Source organism: Leptosomus discolor, chromosome 3 (genome assembly GCF_034619465.1).
Source record: "Leptosomus discolor isolate bLepDis1 chromosome 3, bLepDis1.hap2, whole genome shotgun sequence".
NCBI classification, from domain to species: domain Eukaryota; kingdom Metazoa; phylum Chordata; class Aves; order Leptosomiformes; family Leptosomidae; genus Leptosomus; species Leptosomus discolor.
In genome coordinates, this window is record NC_141393.1 from 3,860,920 (window position 1) to 3,879,927 (window position 19,008).

General features: G+C 52.5%; 1 protein-coding gene across 3 annotated transcripts in view; it reads right to left on the reverse strand.

Moving 5' to 3' along the window:
* FERMT2 (FERM domain containing kindlin 2) overlaps positions 1-15,908 on the reverse strand; it is a 54,385-nt gene extending 38,477 nt beyond the window's left edge. For 2 of the 3 annotated variants that reach the window (XM_086462268.1, XM_086462267.1), the window contains exon 1: positions 14,700-14,856. In XM_086462268.1, the coding sequence (XP_086318394.1) occupies positions 14,700-14,856 (157 nt within the window). Of the gene's footprint in view, positions 1-14,699; positions 14,869-15,830 lie in introns of those variants that run through there. The other variant, XM_086462266.1, reaches the window with a different exon arrangement.
* Between the last annotated feature and the right edge of the window lie 3,100 nt (positions 15,909-19,008).

A 19,008-nucleotide genomic window follows, 5' to 3' on the forward strand; every position in this document is an offset into this window, starting at 1 on the left:
TTTGGAAGTCCCTTTTCTGCTCCGCTTCTGCAGCAGCTATTGAACCTCCTTTCTTCAGAAGCATCACCGGCACTTGGCAGGCTCTCTGTGCGAGCTTATGACTTACTAGCAGTAGTATACAACTCTCCAACGTTACATAAACACTGTATTTGCCTTGTTATTTCGGGATATCCCCTATTGCAGACGGGTTCCCTTTCCCTGCACCTCTCAGGACAACAGAGCCCTGATACGACCAACTAAATCTCTTTTTTTTTTTTTCCTCCCTCCCTGGCACACAGTTCAAACCCACTAGACTGGTATTTGGGGAGCGGGAAACTCCCGCAGTGGTGGTCTCCACCTCTGGGAAAGGCTCCTGCGGGGTAGCACCAGATCACCCCTTTCACACACGCATCCCTGATTAAAGCCACGGGACAGCAAAGAGCCTACAAACACCTCCATCACCTTAACATCGGAGGCAGATTATTAAAAAGCTCCGGCATAAGCTTGAGGAGGTACACAGGGAATTTCTGCAAGCCTGGCTGGTTGGCATCATGGTTTTCTGTTTGATTTTTGGAAACACAGGTTTGGAGCTGAAGCTGGTTTCCCCGCAAGACCCTTCACCTCAGGAGGGGCGGCGGATGCAGCCCAAGCAGAGGTTTCAGGTCATTTCTTAATTATAACTGATGGCTTTTAGAGCAACGGATTCAAGTCTTCAGCCCTCCCAGGGGAGCAATACAGAAGGACCATCCTCCTCCGCTACAAACCACGGTGGAACCAAAGCCCATCCATCCCCCTGGGTGTTTTTCCATAGGAGCAGAATTAGCCCAGCAGCATTCCCTGGTCCCAGCTCTTCCCCAGCGGTGGGTGTGCACCAGGGGTGCCTTTAATGAGGATTATTCCTGCTCTGGTCTAGTCATGCTTGGGAAGTCAAGGGAGCAAAATGCCTTGCCACTACCCACACTATACCTCAAATTGCTCCATAAATATATACTAAAAATATATATTGTGCACATAAACGTACACAAATACACACTTACATTGTATATATACACACATATATAAAATATATGCATACATAATATACACACACACACAAAATGTATGCATATATAAAATATATATATGGCATTTACACACACACCCCCCTATATATATATATAAATGCTATATATATGAGATACAACGCAAGGACTGAAAACAACTCAAAAGCCAAGCATTTCCTCTTGCAAAAAATGACTTTTGTACTTGATAATCTACCAAGAAAAAAACCAACCAACCAAACAACAAACTTTCCAGCTTTACAATGAGTTTGGTGCAGACGGGCTGAAATCGCTCAAGGGTTTTTATAAGGATGGAAGAAAAAAAAGTGGGTTGTGTTTCTTTTTTTTTTAAATTAATAGGCAATACTCATTTTATTGAAAAAAAAAATACAGATGTGGACAGCAGGCTTAAAACCCCAACCGCAGGCAGCAGAGAGCTCGAGAGGCGGCTGGAGGATTAAAGTACCTTTAAGCTCAAATACCTGCTGATAACGCATTAATCCAGCGCTCAGAGCCCCAAGGAGCGGCCAGGGGCTCTCCAAGCCCGAGGCTGGGTGTTGGCTGGTTACACACCCCTCCTGGGAAGCCAGCAGGGAAGAAAAACTCCTTCAAAGGAAAAGAGACCTCCAGCAATAAACAGGCGAGGAGTGTGCCCTGGGTGAGCTCGCTGGGAGGGGATGCACCCTCCTCTCCACCCTCCTGTCCCCTCGGGATGCACCGCACTGCGCACGGAAAGCAAGGAGAAATATTTAAAAACTTGAAAAAGGAGAGCAAAAAAAAGAGAAAAAAAAAAAAAGAAACCACAACCCAAACCATCCAATTCATTGCACGTAACCTCACGTGGTTGCTTTTCCACATGCTAGCAAGCGGTGTGTATCCATGAGGTCTGACGGCACATCTTCACGTCACCAAAAAAAACAGAGAACACTGCCAACGTCCTCGAAACGGTACCCCAAAAATGGCTAAACCAGCGCAGGGAGCAGGACAGAGGTGCTGGGGTAGGGCAAGGATAAAGGAGCGTTTGACAGCCAACGGCGCTGCCGAAGGTCCCGCTCCAGCCAGCGCCTGTTCTCGTGGTCATTCGTATTATTCACTTGTCAGAAACTTCTGACGCAGCCGTTAAACACCGCTGCGGCTCCTGCCCCCACCGGACCTGCGGACGCTGGCGCTGGGATCGGCTTCGGCAGCTCAGGGGATCGGATCCAGACCCACGGGGTTTGCTGGGGATGGCCGCAAGATCCCCGCTTACTTTTGAAAAGATCCTCCCGACCAGTGCAGGGATGGGGATTTCAGGAGATAGATGTGCCCAGGCTGCTCGGCAGCCCTACAGGGCCAGCGAGCTGACCGGCTCACTTTGGGCTAACGTCGCCGCGGTTAAAATTAAAGCAAAAAAACCCAAGGCAGATTTTTTTTTTTAATATATACATTTATATTTTTACCTATTTATATTTCCTTATATGTACAAAATATAAATATACACATAGCTGAGTGTTTATATACTTATATTTTAGAGGTATGTATATATATATACACACACATGTATACCTACATAGCTGAACACACTGCTCCCTACGGGGAGGGATGGGACATAGTCTCCTTGCTGCTTGCACTGACCTCTTTAAACCCAGATTCCTTTAAGCATGCCAAAGCCACTCCTTGTAGGACAATTATGGGGGAAAAAAAAAAATAAAATTAAGCTGTTTTCATTTATCTTGAGTCCAACAGAAATGCTGATGTGTTCTGCTGGGTGACACGGTCGCTGTCTTGGGGCAGAAACTGGTTTTTAGCACAGATTTGAGATTCTTGGGGTACGGTGCACACTGGAGTAGACCCCCCTCCACCCCCCAACGGCGATTTATTTGCAGAGCAAAGCTCAAAACGCAACAAAAATCCTTCTGGCCTCTGGTCGTGACACTTGAAAAATTATACTTTAATAGATAGAAATAAATATCCTGTGAAATTATTATCAGACTGCTGTAATAAAGCTGTAGCCACGACAATCTGATGCTCCTGGTACTAATGAGATTTAATAAGAGGTTTTAATCGCGTGCCCCATACGTATTTGTCACAGGCTATGAAAAATACAGTGTACAGCAGCCACTCTGCAGCAACCACCTGCAGAAGGGCTTTTCCCCGCTGGTGGATGCAAAGTGGCACCTTGAATTCTCCCCTATTTACCACCACGGGCAACTATCACCACTATTTTATCCGAGGAGATAGTAGTTTTCAGGAGAACATCTACACGCACCCATGGAGGTGTCTAAAACAGGGCAGACCTGTGCTGGAATTGAAATCTAAGAAAATCACTTCTTGCGTGAAAAATAGTTTGACTTGCTAAAAAAAAAAATAAAAAGGATGGACAAAAGCAGCCTTGTTCCCAACGCCGTGGTTCCCACGAGCGCGACCAAGCGCAGGAGATCTCCCTCCCGTCCCGGCGTGCCAGGGGACACGCATGGTTCGCCGCTGCGAAATCTCGACGTCAAAGCACGCCGTGTAGTTGCAGAGAGCTATGGAAGAGCAATGAAACAAAAAAGGAGGAGGGAAAAAAAAAAAAAAAAAAAAAAAAAGCCTGTTGAGGACACTGAGCACAAGGCTGAATGCAGATGTTCAGCGTGTCCTCGCTCGGAAAAAATTATGGGGCGTCTTCTGCCAACGAGGGAACGTGCTGCTGCCCGGCTGGAAAAAGAGCTGTCCTTTTACTGGGCTTGTAAGGGAGGTTTACAAGGACAAGCCCACGTCTCGATGTGGCAGGGATGGTAACTGAAGCACTGAAGAGGTGACCAAAAAATTGGGGCAGTCAACCCTACTTGCTCAAAGCCACCGCCCTCCCCTGAAGAGCCCACCACCTCCACAGCCCAGCAACGAGGCAGGGCAAAAGCCCCTGTGAAATGTCTGCACCACTGGTTTTGGTTTATACTCCATGTGCGGAGCAGGGATATTTTCCAAGCCCACATCACCACCGAGCATCTTTGCAAAAGCAAGAGGCTGACACATCCAACCCAAACGCCCCCCGAAACGCTGCTCCTGGCAGCGCAGGGCTTCGCTCCTCCACGCTCGACCCGCAGGATACTGAACCTTCCAGCATCTCTGCCGGAGCCAGGTCTGCACGCAGGCTTCAGGGACAAGAGCAAACCCCGAGAAGCCTGAAAGTTACTTTTTTCCTAAAGTAAACTGTAGGAAGGAAGCTCTTTTCGGTGTTATTAGGATTACTCAACTAGCACTTGGAAATTTAATTCATTAAGATGCCACAGCAGTATCTACTACTCGCACTGCTCGTGCTGAAACACAAACACCTCCTCTTCCTAGCGCTGAAATGATTTATCTCGTGCTGGCCACGCTGACAAGCACCTCTGCCCTGAACGGATGCCACTCACCTGCGGAAAGAACAGCAAGACCCCCTTTAAATTTGCTTTACCCCGCTGCTGCTATCCCACAAACGCAAAAGGCCCAGGCAATCTGTACCACGAGCTGTGAACCGAGCATATGGCGTTCGCCCTAGAGGTACCTACATACTTTTATTATGCTTTTATGCATGAATTTATTATACATACATAGATAAAAATGAAATCTATTTTATTTCTCAGCATCTGCTGCAGCAGGAGGTCTGCGGGTTTCTCCAACCCGCTCACCTGCAAAGTCCAGCCGTACCCCGTTTAAACCCCCAGGCAAGGTGAGCAGCTTTGCAGCGAGGCTGACGCATCAGGAAACTCTCCAGAGGAGCCAAAAGCTGGGGCCACCTCAGCTCCCCAACACCCCCACACTGACCAGCACCGATTGGCACAAGAAGGTCTTCGCCAGCGCCGTGAAAACTTGCTTTTAAATCCTTGCACCAGCAACCCAGAGCAATTTGGCTTGCTTGTTTTTCTACTGGAGAGAATAAAAGATAGCAAGGGTGGATTATTCTTTTTCTTTATTTTATTTTTTTTTTAAAAAAACAGGTTCTTTACAACCTGATTTTGCTGCGTGTTTCATCGAGGACCCCTCCAGAGGAGGCTTTCACTGGCTGCTCCCTGCCTCCCATGGAATCATGAGAAATGGCAGAAAACTCGATTAAGGAGCGCGGTTTCCATGATTCATCCAGCACAAAATAGGAAGCATCAGACAGAAACACAGCAGCAGAGGAAGGAAGGAAGGAAGGAAAACCACTTCTCCAGGGAGCACTCAATAGCCTTGACCACCAGCCCCAGCGCTCTCCCTCACCCTCCAGCCCTGTATCACACTTCCCTCACCAAAAAGGAAAAGTGCCCCAGGGTGACAGTGCCAGCAGTTTGCAATCCTGACTCATCCCCCGCGAATGCGCAAGGCATAAGGGAGCCAGTCCCTGCCAAAAAGACATCACACCCCATAACGGAGCCAGAGGACCCCTGGCGGGATGGATGGATGGATGCATAGGGCAGACAAAGGAGGACCTGAACTCCCAGCTTCTCATCTGAAGCTTAATTCTTGCCAGGCAATTCCCTGAAGCTGCCTTAATGATGGTTATTCTCTGAGAAAAGCTTAACCCCCCTGGAAAGTCAGGTCTGCAACCACCTGTGAGCCAGCACTGGGCTCTCCTGCAGACCAGGTGGGATCCTGGTCTGCAGGAGAGGGACACCAAACCTTCCAGGTTTCACCCAAACTGCACGCCCCCCCAGGCAGAGCGTAAGGGAAAGGAGTCTTATCCCACCCTGGCAGCTAAAAGCACTTCACGCGCCACCAGCTTTCCCTTGCACATGTTTTGGGATGAGCTCCTGGGGCAAAGGAAGATTTGGGGTGAAACTTATCTCGGTCCTAGGTCCTTTGCAGAGCCATGGGAAGGGGAGGAAACCCCATCATTTTTCTTATTTCTTTCTGCATGTCAGCCCAAGCTCGTCGATGCACACAACACACTTTTAAAGGGCTTGAAGACCTCTAACCCTGAGCTTGGGTCCATCTCGCAACCAAGCTCAGGCACAAAAGCCATAGGGCAGGACACGTGGGGTGGCAGAGAAGACAATCTCTGCTGCAGACGGCCCTCGAGCTGGACATCGTGTCAAGCAAATCTCTGTGTATCATCAGCAAGGAAGGGAAGCTCAGCAGGACAGCGATATAGCTCTTTGCAGGCAATTTCATAAAACGCAGGCTTTCTAATTGAATTTGAGTTTTGGCAATTAACCCTTCCCAAAGCACATATGGCTGCAGGGAGGAGAGGGGAAAAAAAAAAAGAAAAACAACCACCAAACAAACATGTATAATCGTCTGGGAAGAGATTTAAAATGTAGTAATTGGCAAGATGAATTTTTGTTTGCTGTCTAGTTGTTTTGCAAGCTAAAAATCATCCAAGATTACAAAGGAGAATGTTTATTCAACCGCTGGAGTGCCTGTTTGCCTACGTGCACCCCCTCCCAACCTGTTACCCAAATTCAGCCACGTTTTACCAAAAACTGGAGGTCTCCAAGATCCCACCTGGTGGTCTGTAAGAGAGGGATCAATGCTGGCACATGGACACGCCGTGCACACAGCTCCTGACCGAGGTTCGTATTTGAAAGGCCACCGAGTGCGAGCTGCACCCAGAGCTGCTGCAACCTTGCTGGAAAACGGGCGAGCTCAGGGAAAGCCGAGGAATACAGTTCTCCAAAAATAAGAAAGCTTTCCTTTGGTTCCTCTGGGCACTTTTGTTCCCCTGCCCTATCAGTTCTACCTGGTGGAAGCTCCAGCCTGGATAATGACAGCAATATGCAAAAAGCAAACCTGGGCAGGAAAATTAAGTTCCTGCAACTCTGCCTAAACTCGTTATCTCTCCATCCAGCAGAAATTTGGGGTCCTCAGTATTTTTCCAAATTATAACACCTGAAAAAACCCCGAAAGCCACCGAGAACATTCAGAACCAAATCCCACCAGCTGAGAAGTTTCGCTCGGTTTTGTTTCTCTGCCCCCTTCCATGCTATCAGTTAATTCACATTTCAGAATGAGAACAAAGAAATGCATCTTCTTTAAGATGTTTTAACACCAGGAGACTTTTTTTCCCTAGGCACGCCCAGGGCTGGATGCTGGGCTGAAGTCGGTGTGTCACGAGTGCCATAAATCCCCTTCCTTCCCCTTGCCTGTAAGAAAAACCGTGACCAAAAAAAACCCATAATCCACTAAACACCCAAAATAAGAGCTCGCAGTGGCGGTATCACCGGTGATGTTGAAACGACTGAAGTTTGCAGTGCAAACACTCCCTCTTCTCTTTCCCAACTCGGTAAACACTCCCTACATCCACTATTTCATGCAGTTATCCACAAGCCTTTCCTCCACCCCATAATCAGAGACCAAGGGTTAAAACTCAGATTCCTGGTTTGCTTATTATCATGTCCCATGGCGGGGTTGCAAGAAGTGGCTCATAAACCCACAGAGGTCTGCAAGCTGCAGGCAGAGAACCACCAAAATGCCCCTTCTTGAAATCAAAAATCAGAGGTGAGGCATGATTTTACCCCGGTCCCCAGAAGGGGATGGTGCCTGCTATGAATGTAACCCTCACACACCTAACAGCACAGAAAGAGGGTTCAGAAATCCCTGCCCGGGAACACTCAGGGGCATTTGGCTTCTACATACAAATATTAAACTATTTTGAGTACAAGTTGTTTGGGTTTTTATACGGTTGAGGGAGATTCAGCCAGATGCCTGGGTGAAATGCAAGCCCCTGATGGAGAAAGGTGGGGAAAAGGAAAGGATGGCTATGGGGGCAAAAAGAAAAGGAAAAAAAAAAAAGGGAAGCATGTGAACGTGATGATTTCCATCCTTTTAGCTCCCTCGGAGTGACGTGAGTGTGGCGAATGCAGCTCCTCACGCCGGCTTCCCCGCGCGCCTTACGTCAAATCGAAACCTGAGGGAGCTGGAAGAGGAAACTACTGATTTGGGCTGGGTGGGAGCAGCAAACCCAACAATTTCCTGTCTGTGGTAGGACAAACCCAGGCTCTGGTACTCGCGGGAACGCCGTCGCCCCCGCCTCCTGCCCCGCTCTCTTCCCCCTCCAACTGGGATCTGTGTCATCGGCCGGACTCTTTCAAGCCACAGCAGATGGCTCTTGGTGAAAGAATTGGGGGAAAAAAATTAAATACAAATAAAATTTAAAAATGTAATTATTTTTGGGGGTGGGTTCCAAAGAGTTATCGCCTCTCTGGGTAGGAATATTAATTGCTGTGACCGCAGCTCCTGCGCACGACTTTTACCTACCCCCGCCCCGAATTCCTCTGGTCATTGGCAGTTTGGCTGAATATTCCACTTAGGCTAACAAAGAGGACATTATTTGAGCCATGATCCTGTAATTTGGTGTGGGCCTACGTGGAAGCTTCCTGGAGGCAAAAGCTGGATGTAAAGTAAAGACCAACGTGCCTGGCCAGAGAGTGTCTGTGTTAACAGGCACTTGCATACTCTCACTTCAGTGCCAGCAAAAATGTGTTATTTGGAGGACAAGGATTCAGCACAGGTCACTAGCAAAGATACTAATCAAGTGGCAATATGTAAATGCAGGGTGCATTCATTAGCAGCTCTGTTGGTCCCCTTGAAGATGCTGCTGAAGCGGGAGCATCTGTGCCTGGAGCATCTCTGCTGGGCAGCCTCCAGGGTCCCACTTTCACCCCCAAAATGGCCCAAACCCTGCCTGTTTCCGGAGCAGGACTTCTGCGCTCCGCAGCATGTCAGATCCCCCCAGCCTCCACGCTCACCATCCCACCAACTTTTGCTGTTGAAAAGCCTGGGATGAGGTTTCCCAGGGAAGCGGGGTCAGTGCGGAGCATCGGAGCAGTCCCGCCTGCCCAAACCGCAGCAGCCCGAGCTGCCCTCAGCAGCACACACCGCCACCATTCATCACGTTATTTGAGACAACCACTCACCACCGTGCCTCAAAGGGAACACAAACAGCTTCTTGCAAGCCTCCCAGCGTATTAAACGGCACTCAGAGTCCTCCTCGTGAACACCATGTACTTGAAAAGCAACACTGAGGAGTGACCGTGCGCTGATTTGGAAGGAAAACCTCCTTCCCGTCTCGACCGACAACTGACGGCCAGACGAGTATCTGCAGATCTGGCAAATGAAGATGCTCAGCTGCCATCCAGGCGGCACAGACCGGAGAAATGCCCTGACCATACTCCAGGCACCAAGCACTGATGCTCAGATAAGTATTTCTGGAAAGCGTGGCTACAGTAAAAACCCTTCCTTTATTTCTCTTCAGCCTCCCAACAGTTCCTCTCGCCTCCTCTAACCGCAAAGCACACGTGGTCACCCGGTGAGCCCCTACCCGAGTCTCCCTGGAGAAGTCCAAAGCAAAAGGAGTAAAGTCACCGGCAAGCCAGCACTGCACAAGACTCACCCTGCCTTGTGGCTGCAAGAGAAACGGGCTGGGGCAAGGACTCTGCATTTCTCTGACGCGGCCTTAAGCCGTTTCAAAGAGTTCGGTTTGGTTTGGAGGCAAAGAATTTCCCCAGCAAGTCTCAGGAGTGCTTGGAGCATTTAGAAGCACTGCAAAACCTCAAACCTGGGGAAATCGATGACGCTGCGCTTTCTTGGTGTTTTATTCATAACCCTTTAAGGGGGCCATTAAGAAAAAGAGGCTTTACAGGCAGAACACTGATCTTTTCAATCGATCTTGCAAGGAGTACAGCTGAAAAGTCACTACGATAACAGGGGGAGGAACCATTTGATGGTGAACAGAGCCCCTCGGGTGAATCCCAGACACATTTGCAGGCTAAAACCAGCAAAAAAAAAAAAAAAAAAAAAAGAGCTGGATGTGCTATGATGTGCTATGTCACCTAAATCAAACCACTTTGCACGTGACAACTCCTATGCCAGCTCTTGGTGACATCCGCCCTCTCCCAAGTGATGGAAAGGAGATAGCTGAGGAGCTGCCAACGGGAACAATGGAGTTGAAACCACTTGCCTAAACCCTTATCGAAGCTGTGATTCACAAAAAAACCCCAAGGCCGTAGGAGATGTCATCACTGCCTGCGTTATCAGCCTCTCCCCATCGAGGGCAGGGGGCTTGCTTCGACATTCATCCCCGCTGCAGCTTCCCTGCCCATCCTGGCTCCATAAAACGGGGACACCACCACGCCGCGGGGCAGCCCCCCGAGCCGTCCTCCCGCCTTGGCCGGGCAATGCAACCAGCATTAATGCCTTTCAGTCCAGAAGGGCTATCGTAGTTCCAAATCCAGCAGTTTTGGGGTTTTTTTTCCTTCACTTATCTATTTTCTTCAGGTACAAACCCCTAAAGGTGCTCAGTCCTTCCCCCAGTGCTCCCAGCAACTCCCGCAGCTGGAGCCGGCTACCACGCATATACTGCCTGTGAAAAGAAACCTAGAGAGAAATCTGCATTTTCACTGCAAAACTTCTATCCACGGACTTTCTGAATCTGCTCAGTGCACATTTAGGTCACCTGTCTCAAGCCATTCCTCTGCCAGCCACCGTTTGTCCCTCCTTCCCTGTTTCTGTCAGCTATTTTATTCCCACTACCGTACGGAGCATCCCCCAAACGCAATCCTGTGTTTAACGTATATCCCACAAAGCTCACCTAAGAACATCTCAAAGAAGCAGGGTTTTTTTTTTTCTTGCATGTGCTTAAAACAGCCTTGACAACAACAATAACTTGCGTTCACTTCCTTCCTTCCTCTGCTCCCAGTGATTTTAAGCCTCATTTTTTTTGTCTGTAAGTCAATAGTGGCAAAATTCCTAAAAACCCCTGCGTGAGTACCAGGAGTTTCCAGTACAGACCCAACCCGCACGGACCAACTAAATACTACTGCTCTTAAAACCTCAGCAGGTTTTTTTTTTTTTTGCCTATTTTTCAGAGATGACTCTGCCAAGCACACGGCACGGCTCAATTAACGAAGTGGCTTAATCCAGCGGGGTGATAAATAACAGGGGAGCGAACAGGTCATTGCAATTCACTTGAGTAACCAGAATCCCTGTCTGCTGCTTGGGTTTTTTCCAATCCCTGCCTGCATTAGTGATGGATTTTAATTGCCTATTCCCAAACAGTCCGACCGCAGCCGCTCTGCGCAGGCAAGGACTGAATCGATAAGATTTACCGATACCTGCAGCCTTGCCATCAGGGAGGAGAGACTTTCTTGCGTTCCCATTCCACGCACGGCACCCCAACACACATCCCCCCCCATGCACCCCAGCCCTCTCCAAGGCAAAGGGCTATTTACTGCGATCATTTTCTCCCACAAGCATCAGGAAACACTAATGTAAATCTAGATTTTCCCTTTTCCAAGCTCTCCTCGTTGCTTGGAACACATTTTCCTCCCCCTGCTGAAGAGTTTCTTCCAGCATCCTACAACCAGAGCGGGGCCGGTCTGCTGCAAATACACAGCGATGCCTTAAACTTCAGTGAAGCTCTGGGCAGGCCACAAAAATCTGTTTTTCCCTGCCCTCCGGCAGCACAAAGCCTACGGGAGGTTTGTCCCAAAGGATGGAGCCAGCAAACCCCTGCCTAAGGCACAGCCCTCCCTTCATTCCTCCCCCCCCATTGATGTGCAAGCGGAGCAGTCCATAGGGGATCCCAGAGCTGCATGGAAACTTTATTTTTAAGAAATCTCCTTAAAACTCTCAGCAAAAATCTGCTTTGCCAAAGATAATAATTTTTTTAATGCTAGGAGTTGTTAAAAAAGGGAAACAAACACCGGCAGGGACAAGGGAATGACGGGGAGGGACAGGTTAAAAATGCAGAGAAAGGGTTTCACGGCGGAAAAATTGCAAAATTAACGTATCTGGAGACCAAGCAGAGGCAGAGGCTGGATGAAGGAGGGCATTGAGGAGGCACACAAGGGTGAGGAGCGAGTCCTGTCCCACCCCGCTCTGCTAAACCCGACCCTGATAAACTGGCAGGAGCTCAAAGAAGAGCCATAAAAATAATGAGAGGGCTGGAAGAGCTGACATGCAGGAAGATTAAAAGGAACTAAATACGTAGAGCTTGGCTCGGCGACAAAAGCCAAGGGGAAAGGGAAGGCAACAGCCGGAGATATCCGCGGGTCTCGACCATCCCGGGGAGGGGGACATTGGGGCTGAACCCCCCCCCGGGGGAGCACCATCCCCGCTCCCCCTGCCCAGGCCGGCGCTGCGGCTGCTGCATTCCTTCCCTCTCATACAATCCCTAATTTAACAAGCGGAGAGGATCCGGGCAAACGCATTTGGGGGGGGGGGGTTTGATGCATTACATCAGGCGCTAATTTAGGTCCTCGCTGGGCTCTGTCCCCGTACACGCGTCCGGCTTTCAGCGCACGATTTGGCCCCGGCTCTGCTTCGGCATCCGCCGGCCCTGACATCCAGCGCAGCTCGAGACCAGAGAGGAGCATCGCTTATTCATTTGTGATCAATGAGATCGGGTTTTTTTTTATCGTTTCTAGAAAGCTGTTACTTTTTTTCCCTCCCCTAGCCTGCTGAACTTCAGCAAATCTTTCTGCAGCTCCAGCAGAAAAATAACAATAATCGAAAAAAAAATAAAAATCAAGTCTTCAGAGAGTCAAGGCTATCTCCAGCCCAAGACCCTTTGATGCGAGCGCTTGCTTCCTTTTGAAACAAGCATATTTATATCCGTCCCTTCCTTCCTTTAACTTCAGATAATTAATAAATCAAAACCTAAGCACGGTGGAAGATGGTATTTTTTAAAGCCGCACGAGGGTTTTGCATGGAACCGGGACCTGCAGGCGCGGCTGACAGCTCCGCTACTCCCACAGCCGCAGGCACGCGCGGGGACCTCGCAATTAATATTTTATTTGAGCAATTACAGTCATCAGCCCCGACTATACCGTTGAGTAAACACACCCAAGCCATAAAGAGCTGATAAAAAATTAAAAAAAAAAAAAAAAAAAAAAAGACAAGGGGAAGGTTCGGCGGGGCAGAGCTCCCCGCTTTCGGCAGGGAACGCGCCCAAGCTGGCTCCTCCGCCACAAAGCCGTCCCGGCGGCTTCGGCCGCGCGTTCCCACGCGTCGCAGACAAACGGGCTCTTTGTCCAGGTGCGCACCCAAAACCACCGGACACCGTGGTGTCCCCAGTCCAAGCCTAGTCCCTCCCCCCCACCACCACCACCACCACCCCCCCGTTAATCACCCCGTCCTCGCAAAGGGCCCTCGGAGGCGCTTCTCCTCGTCCAAAGCAGCGCGGAGCCAGCGACAACTTCAGAATTAAATTTTTCTGCAAACTGGAGAGCGCCCACAAAAATCCCTCCCCACGCCCTAAATGAAAATGTTTGCCAGCCCTGTGCAAAATCCTGGGTGCAAAGCAGCCGGTGGATGGGGGCTGAGGCCCCAGCACAGACAAATTGTCCCCGGGGTGTAAAAGTTTGGCTGGTTTTGGGCTGAGGGCGGTTGGGAGGCGGCAGCGCAGGGCGCTGGCTGGGCAGGGGCTGGGAGCCTGGGGGCTGCTGGGTGGGGCCTGGAAGGGTGCATGGGGGAGAGGGGCAGCTCGGGGCTGGGATGGGGTGCTAAGGCAAGGTGCTAGGGGAGGGTGCTGGGACCTGGGCTGGGCAGGGTGATGGGCTGGGGTGCTGGGGCACGCAGGGTGCTAAGTGCCAGGGCAGGGTGCTGGACCAGGATGCTGGGTGCTGAAGCACGGTACTGGAGCAGGGTACTGGGGCAGGATGCAGGATACTGGGTGGTGGGGCAGGGTCCTGGGTGCTCAAGCACAGTACTGGAGCAGCGTCCTGGATGCTGGGGCAGGGTCCTGGGAGTTAAAGCACAGTACTCGAGCAGGGTGCTGAGTGCTGGAGCAGGGTGCTGGGTGCTGAAGCACAGTACTGGGGCAGGGTGTTGAGTGCTGGAGCAGGGTGCTGGGTGCTCAAGCACAGTACTGGAGTAGGGTGCTGGGTGCTGGGGCAGGGTCCTGGGAGTTAAAGCACAGTACTGGAGGAGGGTGCTGGGTGCTCAAGCACTGTACTGGGGCAGGATACAGGATGCTGGGTGGTGGGGCAGGGTGCTGGGTGCTCAGGCACAGTACTGGAGCAGGGTGCTGGGGCAGGATGCTGGGTGCTGAAGCATAGTACTGGGGCAGGGTGCTGAGTGCTGGAGCAGGGTGCTGGGTGCTCAAGCACAGTACTGGAGTAGGGTGCTGGGTGCTGGGGCAAGGTCCTGGGAGTTAAAGCACAGTACTGGGGCAGGGTGCTGGGTGCTGGGGCAAGGTCCTGGGAGTTAAAGCACAGTACTGGAGGAGGGTGCTGGGTGCTCAAGCACTGTACTGGGGAAGGATACAGGATGCTGGGTAGTGGGGCAGGGTCCTGGGTGCTCAAACACAGTGCTGGAGCAGGGTGCTGGATGCTGGGGCAGGGTGCTGGGTGCTCAGGCACAGTACCGGAGCAGGGTGCTGGGGCAGGGTCCTGGCAGTTAAAGCACAGTACTGGGGCAGGGTGCTTGATGCTGGGGCAGGGTCCTGGGAGTTAAAGCACAGTACCGGGGCAGGGTGCTGGATGCTGGGGCAGGGTCCTGGGAGTTAAAGCACAGTACCGGGGCAGGGTGCTGGATGCTGGGGCAGGGTCCTGGGAGTTAAAGCACAGTACTGGGGCAGGGTGCTGGATGCTGGGACAAGATGCTGGGTGCTGAAGCACAGCACTGGGGCAGGGTGCTGGGTGCTGGTTGGTGGGGCAGGGTGCTGGGTGCTCACGCCCAGTGCTGGGGCAGGGTCCTGGATGCTGGGAGGATGCCGGGGCAGGGTGCTGTGCTGGGTAGGGGGGGAGCCGAGGAACTCACCGAGCTTCTCGACGAGGCGCAGCATGACGCCGCCGATGTGGATCTCGCCGGTGACCCGCAGGGTGACGTCGCGGCCCAGGTCGGTGACATGGACGCTCAGCTCCCACGTCCCATCGGCGTAGCAGCCGTCCGGCATGCGGATCCCGTCCAGCGCCATGGCCCCGGCCTCCTGCGCCGCCAGCCGCGCCTCACCGCCCGCCCGCCGGCACGGCTCGGCTCGGCTCGGCTCGGCTCGGCACGGCTCAGCTCAGCTCAGCTCAGCTCGGCACGGCTCTGCCCGCCTCCGCGCCCCGGGGCGGGGGGTGTGGGGGTGTGGGGTGGGGGTGTGGGATGGGGGCGCGGTGGGGCGGGATCAGAGGGGGGGGCGCAGCGCTGCCCCGCCGCCCCCCAGCCGCTGCCTGCGGGGCCGCCGCGGGAGGAGAAGGGGCGGGCGGGGAGAGGGGGGAGGAGGAGGAGGAGGGAGGAGAGGGAGGGAGGAGGAGGAGGGGGATAATAATTAAAGGAAAAACGCGCCCAGCACCGCCGGGCCCCTTGGCCTTTTATGGAAGCGAAGGACGGAGCAAGCGGGGGCCGCTCCAACATCCGGGACTCGCCGGGGGGCGGCTCGGCGGGACTCGGGCCGGCCCGGAGGGGCTCGGCTCGGCTCGGCTCGGTTCGGTGGGACTCGGCCCGGCCCGGAGGGGCTCGGTTCGGTTCGGCTCGGCGGGACTCGGCCCGGCCCGGAGGGGCTCGGTTCGGTTCGGCTCGGCGGGACTCGGCCCGGCGGGGAGCAGCTCGGAGCGGGGCTGGCGGCGGGGCGCAGCCGGTGGATCCGCGGTTCCCCCCGCGCTCACCCCGGTGTCCCCCCGCCCCCCCATCCATCCCGGCACGGTGGTCGGCGGTGCCGGTGGTGTGCGGAGAGGGGAGCTCCTGAGCCGGCCCGGAGAGCGTCCTCTAGGGCCGGCGGGAACTCCGTGTCCCAAACCGTGGGTGCTCTGAGCGCCTTTTTGCGGCGGCCTTGCCCCCTCTGCTGCCTTTAGGGGGGTTTTTGGTTTTTTTTTTTTTTGGTTTTTTTTTTTTTTTTTTTAACGCTGGCCATTCAAAAGCCCCGAATTCATAAGCAAAATATTTCTCGTTGGGCAAACCCCTTACCTTAGCATCGTGGTCCATGGCCCGCGCCGTGCCCGCGCTGAGGCTGGGCGAGGTGCCGGTTCCCTCCATCCTTACCATCCCAGGACATAGGAACTGGCTTTAAATAAGGGTCTGAACCAGCACAAATGGAGAAAAAAAAAAAAAATTAAAATAAATATTATGCGCTTCCTGTAGCTCCCCACCCAATGATACATACATCCCGCCGAGGCAACTGGGCTTCCTGAAAAACCGTCACACGGAAGGAGCTGCGTTTTGAGGTCCGGCGCGGTGGTCGGTGGCAGTGGGCAGGATGTGTCCCACACCATGCCGGCCGATGGGAAGCTGCGTCCCGGCAAAGCCGTGCCCTCCCCGGATGGCTCTGCCAGCCCAGAGCTTTCTCTGCGGGCACCGTCCTTGCTGCCAACGGCGGCGGGATCTTTGCTGTCGTGAAGGCAACAAAAACCTCTTAATGGGGATGATAAGGACTTGCCACGTTTTCACTGTTGCCGTTATAATGGAGGTATTCATAAAGGGCTGCTCCTCTGTTTTCCCATCTGCATTAATAAAAGCTTTCCTGAGCTCACCCTGGGTTGAGTAAGCCAGGTTTTACTCATGGAGGATTTGGGCTAATGTAGCTGATGCTGCCAGAGGGAAAGTGGGTAGCACTACCCTGAAAAGTGGGAGGATGGACAGCTAGATGACCAGTCCTCCTGGGGCCTGAATCCCTGTCAAGGTAACCCCCGTTTCATCCCTCCAAACTTGGAAGCTGGAAGATAATTCACAGGGTGATGGTTTAGGAGGGCAGGAGAAAGCCGGTCTGTAATAATAAAGCTTTCCCAGATTGTATCTCGGTGTTCTTCCAGTGTGAAACAATAGGGCAATAAATAGAAAGGGTTACTCTGAACCGAAGGGTTTGGACGAGGTTCCCAGCTGATGCAATTCAATACGGCTTGGCTGGAGCTAGTAACCTTTTAGTACAGCTGATTGCACGCCGTGAGGCAGAGGCTGCTGGTTCCCTGTGCTCTTGAAACCACCGTTTGTGGAGCTTCTTTTTCCCTGAGGACGGGGAAAGCTGCTCTCTCTGCCCTCTCCGTCCCGGCCGGGGCCAGGCGCCGCCATCCCCGGGGCTCTCTTTTCCTCCCAGCGCCGCTGCTCGGCGGTGGGTGTGCGGAGAGGCGGGCAGCGTGATCTCCAATGCTCAGCCGAGACGCAAAGCAAGGTCAAAAATGCACCGGCGAGGCTCTTGCGTCAGAGGCAACCAAGCATCCCCGGGGCTCTTCCCACTGTTTGCAAGAAGTCCTCACTCCCTACAAGCAGCAATAGCCAAATAAGGTGCCGAAACGCACGGCCGCTTCCATCGGGACAGGGATGATACCTACCAGATCTGCCGGCAGCGCAGCTCCCAGCCCACCGCTCCTTCTGCCTCTGCTTCGTAGAAAACCAGGATGCTTTTCCGATGAAATGACTCAACGGGCATCTTTAGGAAATCAGCGATGAAGCCGAGCGGCTCCTTCCCTGTCACGGGTTTATTTGGCTCATTTTGCCCCTTTTTATTTTTGTTCGTGACCTTTTGGGGGTTTTTGGTTTTTAAACTGTTACATGCAGTTGTTGAAACCAGCTGGCTTTCCTGCCTGGCTGCGCCAGGGCTGCGGGCAAGCCGGTCAGACTGGCTCTTTCTTGGGTGACCGGCCACGGAAATCTGCCCCGTGCGTTTGGGTGCCTCGGCTGGGGGACTGGAGCAGAAAAAGCAGCACGGCTGAGCGCTGTACAGAGGCAGAGAGATTCCCCAAATCCCCGTGTAAACAAAAGCTCCGTTTCCTGAAATGCTCCGGCGCGGCTGAGCACGACGTGCTCTGACCCCAGGGTGGGCAGCCCCTGCTCGGCCCCCGCCGCCCCTCCGGTTCACCTGGGTCCCGATATTCCCCGTCCGCAGCTTTTTCCTTAACGAGGGTGACGTTTCAAAAGAAAACCCAAAAAAGGAGAAATGCAGAGGGTTGTTTTTCCCCCAGCACTTCTTGTGTCTCTAACACCTCCCTGCCCGTGTGCCCCCTTAGAGCCCGCTGCCACTGGGGTTCACACGGGGTTTGCAAACTCCCCACTTCTCCCTGAGTTTTACCCTGAGCTCTTTCTTGCGTCCCTTTGAAAAAATGCACTACTAGAAATAAACTTATTTGGCACAAACCACTTAGTGCCTCCTCCCGCATCTCCGGCACCGTGAGGTGAAAGAGGTTCAAACCACCTGGGTGGTTTTCTCCACGTGTCTCTTCTTCTGCCTCTACGTGTCTTTTGGACGTAGCCAAGGTTCACTTCTCACAAATGACCGTTTCCTGGCAGAGAGAAGGTTGTGCTTCTGGCAAAGGAAATGTGCCGGGTAACTCTGCTTCCTTGTTTATTCCCGGCCACGTTCGTTCTTCCCTGATTTTGGAAATGTCCACGTGACTTGGCTTTTTTATTTTTCAGAATGAATATGCAGAGTAATGGAGCTGTCACAGGCATGTATGGTGCAAATGTGCAATCACCTGGAGTTATTCAGCATCCTTGTAATGAAAGGATGGGTAATATTTGGGAATAAGGTCTTGAAGAAGCGCTTGGGATGTAGAGGTTTAGTCTTTCTACATTGTAGTAATTCCCTCTTGTGATCTTGCAAAGATTATTCAGCACCTCCACACCCCACTGCCCAGCAGAAAATGATATTTGCTTGTGTCCCTTAGGAACAGGAATGCAGCCCCACTGCTTCGCTCATGCGTAGCCTTCCTCCAGGCTCATCATCTCAGCTGGATGTAATGTTTGCTTTTGAGGAATGAGGTCAGAAGAATTCCCAGGAGTTTGTCTCATCTTTGGGCCTCGGCACCCTTTCCTGGGCCGGTTCGTAGCTGGAGTGGTGTCTTTGGGTTTTCCCACCGGCTATGGGGGAAAACGGAGATGACAGCAGGTGTCGGAGCTGGAGGGGTATGTGGGGGTTGAACACACAAGGCAACGCTGCGTATCTTCACAGAGTTTGAGGGCCGGGAATAGGTCTGTAGACTCAAGTCCTCGCGTCTTCAGGATGGGACATTTGTCCTACTCACTCCGGGGAAAGTTCAGGCAACCTGATATGGGAATGCAGCTGGGTGCTCTGGGCAAGCAGCACTGATGCCAAGGTGGGTATCGTTACCTGGAACGAGAGCCGTCGACCTCAGGAGGGCCATGTGGCCAGATC